Source organism: Geospiza fortis, unplaced genomic scaffold (genome assembly GCF_000277835.1).
Source record: "Geospiza fortis unplaced genomic scaffold, GeoFor_1.0 scaffold13, whole genome shotgun sequence".
Taxonomy (NCBI): Eukaryota; Metazoa; Chordata; class Aves; order Passeriformes; family Thraupidae; genus Geospiza; species Geospiza fortis.
Window position 1 is genome coordinate 1,207,129 of NW_005054384.1, and position 8,644 is coordinate 1,215,772.

General features: G+C 43.6%; 1 protein-coding gene across 1 annotated transcript; it reads right to left on the reverse strand.

Moving 5' to 3' along the window:
* Positions 1 to 593: 593 nt before the first annotated feature.
* Positions 594 to 8,384, reverse strand: LOC102037443 (aldo-keto reductase family 1 member B1-like). Its single transcript, XM_014308774.2, has 10 exons — positions 8,331 to 8,384; positions 7,489 to 7,656; positions 6,350 to 6,466; positions 5,617 to 5,694; positions 5,034 to 5,156; positions 3,722 to 3,828; positions 3,378 to 3,459; positions 2,319 to 2,402; positions 1,420 to 1,502; positions 594 to 1,105 (listed from the first exon to the last, which is right to left on the reverse strand). Exons 1-10 carry the CDS (start codon positions 8,364 to 8,366, stop codon positions 1,063 to 1,065), a joined length of 921 nt encoding a protein of 306 aa, XP_014164249.1. The 5' UTR covers positions 8,367 to 8,384; the 3' UTR covers positions 594 to 1,062.
* Between the last annotated feature and the right edge of the window lie 260 nt (positions 8,385 to 8,644).

Consider the following 8,644-nt stretch of genomic DNA (forward strand, 5'->3'; position numbering starts at 1 on the left):
CCTGTGAGATGAAGAACCCCTCAGGACATCCCTCCTGATGCCACAAACCAGCTTGGCTTTAGCCTAACAAAATCTGAAAAAAAAAAATTTGGATATGAAAATACTTGAGTTTGAATATGAAAATATTTTAGAGCAATTAACTGTGAAGCTGTCTCAAGGTTTGCTTTGGTGATTTTTAAGAAGAGTTTTTCCTGTGCTTTTCTTAGATAAAGTGTAATATTCTGGGTGGTGCCAGCAGAGTTGCAAAAATCTAAGTTTGTTTGAGACTCCCATTCTGATGTTGGAGGCAGCCCTTGTGTTCAGCTGTCTGGGTTTTACTGTGAGTTATTCCTGCCCATGATGCTGCCTTCAGCTTTCCCCAGGAATCACAGAGGAGTTCAATTTCTAGATTGCCAGAGGAAGGGTTGTGTGAGGCAACTTTTGTTCTGTAGGTCCTTACTCTAGAGCACAATCCTGTTTTGAAGAATAAGCCACAAAGTGATCTGTATGTCCTAGTACAGAAATTATAGAAACTTATTTCTATCTGTGTTAAAATTTGTAAAACCCCAGACTTTAGAAAAACTATATATAAAACAATTTAAGGACCACGCAGATCAATTTTTGTGGTTAATAAACTTTATTCATATAAAATTTTAAAGCATTAGAAATACACTATGAAAATCACAAATATATAAAAAGCGATGCAATTAGAGCATTCTTTGACAGTGACTCATGAGCCAGTATGACTGACCATACTGGAAGTAACTTATAAAAAACTCCATTTAAGTCCTTGGTTTTTTGTTAAGCATGTCTCTAATTAAGGGAGACCAGATAAAAAGGAAAGGAAAAGACACTGTCTTTTTACTACTAATCAAAACCAGATTTCTGCTAAGTATCTTTACAAAAATCCCACCCTTATTGCTGCATTCTTATATCAGTTAGTGGTCTCCTCCTTAAAAAAAAGGAGGAAAAAGTAACTGCTCATAACAATTATCAAGTACAGAAGAAGAAATGAAGATCAAGCTGCAGAGCACATCTAATCTGGAAGGAGGTAAATGGAGGTCCTGCAGGAACCACCTGCATTTAATACTCTGCTTTGAATGGGTAGTCCTTGTGGTTGACAGCTCTGAAAAGAGAAAGACTTTGTTATTCAAGCAGTGCAGAAAATGTCCTGAGCAGCATTTCCCTGTTGCAGCCTCCCTCCCCAAATGCCAGTGTACTCTGCAGCTGTCACTGAACTGAACACAGGCCTGGAGAAAGCCCCTGGAACACCAACATGCTGGAGGGAACACTCCAAATGAATCTCCCTCCTGAAGATTCAGAACATGCCTCATTCAAGTTTAAAGTTTTGGTTTTGGTCATGTGTGTTTTCAAGACTGGGTGAGTGAAAATACAGACAGAAATAGGACAGATGGATACTAAGGATAATAAGGAACGTACTGGATCACTGGAACTGCCCTCCAGTTCCTGTTAAAGCTGAGGATGACATCCATCTCCTTTTTGGACAGTTCAAAGTCAAACACCTAGCAGGAACAGAGGAAAAAAAAAGCTTTTTTTAGTTAGGTTTGTGAGTAGTTAGCTCCTAAGTGTGCTTCATGCACTTAGGACTTGAGGTAGGAATGCATTAAGCACATTTAAACAATCCTCTCATTTCTCAGGCAAATAAGAACCCTTGAAATCATCAAGACAATCTTTTTGTTTCTGAGGTGCTGCTCATACCAAGCTCTTACATTTCTGGGTGGCTGAATTCCAGCACTGCTGCACTTTGGGTTGTAATGCACACAGAGAAGACTTTAGGTGCTCAGGATGTGTCACAAATACTGGAACTGGAGGTAAATTTTCTGCTATGAGAGAGGGCTGCTGGCTATCAACTGCAAATAGTTGCCTCACAGGTCATCATCTGAAGAGTTATTGATGGGGTTCATGGGAAAAATAACTCCAAACCCTCTCACCATGGATTGAAAGCAATACAAAGGTATTACATAAGATGCCACACCTTATGAACAAACATCCAGCTAAACTTCAAACTTCACTGCCAAGGGGAGCCACAGCCTCACAGTGAGACAAACTCTAACAGGTCTAGTGTTTGTTCTCAGCTTGTTCCTTTACACCCTAAGGACTTGTTAACCTTTTCCCCAAGGGCAAGTCCAAACCTGGGGCAGCCCTGGTGTAACCCATTTCTCTCCCAGCAGGAACAAAATGCTTCTCCCCAGATTTTCAAATCTCTCTATCCCTCTTCCAGTGTGCCTCAGGTGCTGCTTGGAAACACAGAGGGGCTATGGGTGTGGGTGCCCATCCTGCACAAAACCAGGCAGCAGCATTTCCCAAGGAAACTTCACCTTCATGTTCTCCTCAACACGGTGTGGTTTGTCAGACTTGGGAATGACAATGATGTCTCTTTGCACCAGAAAGCGGATCAGGACCTAGGAAAGAACAAAGAGGAGATGAACACTGAGGTCCCAGGAAATCTATTGAAACACAATTTGTGGATTTTTTTTTCTTTTAATCTATAATTTATTTTTCACTCTTTGGAAGACTACCACTTTGCCCCCAGGAATTCAATATGCCAGGATTTGCTCAGGTATTTGACAGAAGACTGCAAAACCATAACTTTTTCTAGCCTATATTGTTTCTACATTGTGGCTTTTGCAGGATTTGTTTTGATTTTGTTTAGGGTAGTAGCAAGGGGAGAAAACTGATGATGCTCTGGCTTGTATTATGTGAGTGCTCAGACTCAATGAGCATAATGACACTACAGATTATTTTGGGCTCACAGGTAAGTACTCACGAAGGTTCAACTTTTGGAAGTCCATAAAAGGAAAAACATATTTACAGAATTTAAAAGTTCTCCCCCCCAAAAAAAAAAACAACTGTTGCATAAAATGTTTTCATCCTGCTCTGCCCTAAAGTATGATTCTTTGACTGCATGTGAACACGTGGCTTTGTTTCAAGTGCAGTCTCTGCACGCCCCAGGCAACAACTAATTTGTGTGACTAGCAAACTAATAGCGAGAAAAAAATTCTTAAATAATCAAGCAGCTTTCAATAATTCCTTGTGAACACAAGCAGAATGGAAGCAATCAAATCTGTCTCCAAATTACAGGACTGTTCTGAAGGATAACTTAGCTGGAAAAAGGAATAAAAATTTAGGAAGGTGAACACCTGAGGTAAGCATGTACCATTCCTGATCAGTCCAACCCAAAAGTTGGCACTCAAGACCTCCTTGAAAACGGCTGATGATTTTTATGAATGCTTTTAAGAACTTGGGCAGAATGAAGAGTCATTAATTTGACTCTTCAAATACGAAGAGTCATACATTATAATGTATCTCTAGAGAAAGTAGCATCTGCTAGGACTGGCCTGTAAGACATCCGAGGAGGAGGAATGGTTTGCTCTTACCTGGGCAGGGCTCTTATGATGTCTGGCTGCAATGTCTTTAATCTTGGGGTCATCCATAAGTGTGGGTTCCCCTGGCTTAGCCCTGTTAAAAAACAGAGATGGTGGCAGTAGAAAGGTGATGGCTTCCCTGTAGGAGCCTTACATCATGTGACACAATCTGCATCAAGACAACAGAACTTTTCTCATTTTAACTGCACCATTTACCTAATTTAATCATAATAATAGTAATAATGATAATAAAAATGATAACAATGATGGTAATAATAATGATAATAATAATGATAATAATCTTCCTAGTTCAACTGCAGTGTTTTGTATATATAAAGGCTGCAGAGCTCTCCTACCATGGGCGGTTAGGAGAGCCCAGGGGGCTGTAGGCTGTCACAGCAATCCCTTTGGATTTGCAGTACTTGACCAGCTTCTCCTGGGTCAGGTATGGATGACACTCCACCTGCAAGCACAGAAAGATGGTTGATAAAAGAGGCAGACTTTGCTGAGCTGCAGAGCATTACATTTTAAATCCTCTTGGGTCAAAGAAAATGTGAAGACTTGACTTCCAGTATCAGATTCAAATCTATTTTATGAAAAAGTTGTTAATGTTACAGCAGTACCTAGAGGCCTAGCAGAGAACAGAGCTTTCTCATGCTACATATTACCCACAGAAAACAAAAAACAGATGAGAAGAGTGTTATCTGTGTGGAATCTGGGAAATGAGCCTTCCTGGACTACTACAGGGCAGGATTGCATTGTCAGAGGGGCAGCTTAGAATGCCTCAAGTTTATTTTCTGCTCTGATGCACCCAACCTCTCCTTACCTCAAGGAGCCTCTCTCGTTCCTGAGGAAGCTTGGGGAGATGATCTGAGCTACCCTAAGGAAGCAAGTTCATGTTACAAACAGATTTGGGTAAGACATCCTGGAAGCAACAGGAGCTCCATTGGGATGCTGCTCAGCTGCCACAAGCCATGGCATGACCACAGGGCTGTGTCTGTGCCCCTCACGTGGCCCTGTGCGCACACCCAGCTGTCTCTGGACACCAGGGCTTCACTAGCAGGCATGGAGACATGAAAAACATGTACAGGAGTTAACTTACACCTGAGCTGGTGTGGGGATTTCCCTGGGTACTCCCCATCTGGAAGAGATGGGCATTCAGCACCCTCAGCTGCGCGCAAAGAATTTTGGAAATGGAAGAAGATCCCTAGGCTGCTGCTGTCCTGTGATTACATTCATGAGGTATGTGGTGAGAATTTGTTGTGTAATTGTACTCTTCAACCTCCTTTCTATAATGAAGCTGAAGGGTTTCTTTTATGTTGAAAAATAAGTCCTGTTCATCCCTGGATAGTCCCATGCTGGTGCAGAAACTCCCAGTGGGGATTTTGCTGAATATAGTTAAGATTACTCTAAATATTTATTATATATTATTTACATAGAACATGTGTATAATATGAATTTAAGTATACTCTGATTATATATACACACACATATTCCAAATATATTTAGGAATACTTCTAAGTGGAAGGCTCCAGCCTCATGGAAAGGGGATCTAGATAATCCTTAAAGTATGGATTCCAATCCTAATCAATTCTATGATTCCAATCCTAATCCATTCTATGATTCCAGACTGCAAGGTTAGCTGAGGAAAGGAAAGAAAATTCTCACCTGGTTCATTACAGGCCTGTGCTTCAGTCCTGGCTTGTTCAAGATTCTTTCAATCTGCTCATGGTTAAAGTTGGAGACTCCAATGGCTTTTACCAGGCCAGCATCCACCAGCTCCTCCATGGCCTAATGAGTAAGGACAACCAAGGTGGGTGTGAGTTGGTGGTATTGCTGTCAAACTACATTATTTTATTTCTCTCAAGCTTGTGGCAAATGAACAAACAACTCACGCTAGATTAGATTACATAAAAGTATCTTGGTTCATAAAAGAAAATAGAATCCTAACTGTATGAACACCCAGTACATTAACAGCCACACCTAGATTAATCTGAAGGGTTGGTTCTACCATTGTGTGTATCCAAATGTTTTAGGAACAGTAACTACAGAGCTGACAGCTTCCTTCTCTTTAGCCTTACTAAACGCATCCCCTTCTTGCTCCCCAAAACAAGAGATACAAGCAGGTTGAAGTACAATTTTGTGTGGCTGTCCTTCACACCCGAACGTATCCCTCAATTTCATTTTGCACACAGATTTCTGCTCCGTCTTTAGAGCTGATACTTTCTCTGAAGGGCAAATACTGCCTTACCTCCCACGTGTCCAGGAAATCTGTGTCACTGGGAACACTGTGCCCCTTGTCATCCAGGGGATGCAGCTCTTCACCAGCCTGTTAAATCAAGCCAGGTTATACACAGACTTTTTAAAGTGGGTAATTTCCTACAGTGTGCCAGCACTTTGAACTGCATTTACAGGCAGCAAGTTAGCAGGTTGTTTAAACATCTTGCATAACTAAAAATGATGCTTGCCCATTAGTATTCTCTTTTGGATGAGGGCCATATTTTGCAAAATGAGTCCCTGCATGCAAAGAGTGTGGGGATTAGTAATAATTATGTAACTTTGGCAGGCCTGGAGAGGAGGGAACTGACACTCCACAGCCCCTTTATTCTAGTTTCTTATTCATTTTACACAGATGTAGACTGGGGGAAGAAACACATTCCTTCTATGCTAGGCTTCACTTTTCACTGCTGGTCACTTCAGGCCAAGCCAACATCCCCAAAAACTTAGATGTCCATGCTATAACCACAATCCTGTGCTGGTTCCCAGAAGACCCAGGGGGCTCACACTTACACCTCATTCCAAAAGGCATGAAAAGCCCAGACCCCCGTGATAAAACACACCTAATTCTTGCTACCACAGGGATCAGGGAAGAGCCAAATGAACCCCAAATCCCAGCTGTGTGATGAAGATGGCCACAGCAAAGATGAGAGAACTCAGCGCGTTCCTGGGCAGGTGAGGGGGAAAGGTGTGGAGAGCAGGAGTACCTTGAATCCCATGGGGAAGTGCATCAGGTAGAGGTCGAGGTAGTCCAGCTGGAGGGCAGCAAGGCTCTTCTGGAGCCCTACCTTCACCAGGGACTTCTCATGGAAGGTGTTCCACAGCTGTGGGAAGAGAACAAGCCCGACTGTCACTTTACTGTCACTTTACAAGGCAGACCAGGGCACAGAAGCTTCTCACTTGGAGGTGTGGGAGGAAAACTCCCTCCCCACTGAAGTCAGTGCATGCTGATGATGAGGATTTAACATTTCACTGCTAAGGCAGGACAAACAGACCCCAAAGCCAACTGTCATGGAGGTGGAGTCAGGATTCCCACTTATGAGAAGATATTCTCAGGTATAAATGTAACAATCTGGCATCTGACATGGCAAAGTGTTACAGTTATTTTTTTCAGCCTAAATTTTCACTATTGAGCAGCTCATAGATACCTTCTTTCTGTCTCTTTTAACTGGGACAGAAAAGAGAAGAGAATGGAGAACAGTTGTCAATTTTACTTAATTTTTGAAATCAAAATTCAAGCTTTTAAAGAGATGAACAAGTATTAAAAGAAACCATGTTCTTTAACAAAAACAAAGTTTAACATGGGAAATCTTAGTTATACTCCAAGTTTTCTGGTTTTGCTGGTGAAAACCCCCAAATTTATTAGCTGAACTATTCTTTTTGTTAAGGAGCACATCTGGGATGAGTGGATGACATGAGGAATGAAGAAAACACCTATAAAATACTTTGATTTCTGTTCCCTTTCAGCATTACCATTTGTACATAACAGAAATTTCAAATGTCATGCTTAGCACTGATGAATCCAGACAACTATCTTGCCATTTTTTTTTAAACTTTTTCCCCCCTTATGCTGGGTGTGTCCCACTGAACATTTGTACAATTGACTTAATCGATGTCAGGAAATTATTAGATCAGCAATAGCTGTGATATCTTTCCTAAGTTGTCAGCAGTTCCTGATAAAGCTGAGTCCAAATTGCAAATACAGGATGGGACTTTTCAGACACAACAAGAAAACCATGAAGTGAACATCAGAGAAGGGAATATTACTTTAATTTTACTTTACAGCTACAGTAAGGGTTCCTCTGCAAGAAAAGCTAAACGCCCCAATAATCCTGCATCCTTGTACCTTAGTGACAATGAAGAGGTCTCCCCGTTTCACAGCTCCCTCCTTGATCTTCTGCTGGACTGCGTTCCCTATTTCATTTTCATTCTGGTAGAAGTAGGCACAGTCGAAGTGGCGGTAGCCGGCGTCGATAGCAAACTTCACCACCTCCTCCACCTTTCCCGGAGGAGCCTGGAAGCAAACAGAAGCCAGCCATGAGCTCTGCCATGTCCCCCTGGCAGGTCCCAGTGCTGTGACAGCTCCTCACAGTCCCCCTTTCCAGCTGCTCCTGGGGTTTGCTCATCCCCTGCATTTCACTGGAACCCGACGGAGTTTCCAGGCAAGCGGCATTTCTGCAGGGAAGGAGTTTGTTTCTGCAAGAACTCCAGCTCTGCCACTGCCAGCAGCGCAGCCTCCACTGTCATTTCTCCTCTTTGTCCCCGTGCTGCCCAAGGAGTTTCGCCACTTGGCCTTCCCCAAATCCTCCCGGCCAGGGCGGCTCCGTGCCCAGACCCCTCCGACCGCGACCCCATCCCGGGGCTGCGAGCGCTGCCGCTCGCTCTTTTTGCTCAGTTTCTTTCTTTTATTCTGTGCCTCCTTCCACCTTCCCCAGCCCTTAATTTGTGTTTTTTTCTGCCTTTTCCCCCTTGCCTGTTGCTCCCCGCTGCCCCCTCCCCCGCGCCTGGCATCCCGCCCGGTTACACAAGCGGCCGCCATCGGCCGCATCCTGCCCACGCAGGGCACGGATCCCGCTCTTGGAGGGCTGGTTCCTTCTTTTTTTTATTGTTTTTAACTTCATTTCGCATCTCGGCATCTCCCGCCGCATCCCCGCCCTCCCTCCCTGTGCCTTCCTCCTGCGCCGGTACCTGCCAGGTGCCCAGCCCCAGGGCGGGTATCTTCATCTTGTTGCTGAGCTCCACGCAGGGCGGGGCTGATTTAGCTGTTGGTTGGAAATGAGGAAACCCAAAGCAAAATGTCTCAGCAAACCCAAAGCAAACGTCTCAGCAGCCGAGCTGGCGCTTTTCACGCGTTCTGCTGCAAAGAATCAGCAGCTCTGGAAACTCTCAAAAGGTGTATGGATGTGGCACTTGGGTGTCACTCTTGTGCTGAGAACGACACAGGGGCAGGCAGGAGGCAGTGTTGTAGGAAGAGCAAAGAAGCTTTATTCAAGAGAACCGCG

Bases quoted from the DNA above. Each gene is read 5' to 3' on its own strand.
- LOC102037443 (XM_014308774.2), bottom strand. From the start codon at position 8,366: ATGAAGATACCCGCCCTGGGGCTGGGCACCTGGCAG. The intron at 7,657-8,330 runs GTACCGGCGCAG...GTTTGCTTCCAG, and splicing joins TGGGGCTGGGCACCTGGCAG to GCTCCTCCGGGAAAGGTGGA. The intron at 6,467-7,488 runs GTACAAGGATGC...CTCTTCCCACAG, and splicing joins ACCTCTTCATTGTCACTAAG to CTGTGGAACACCTTCCATGA.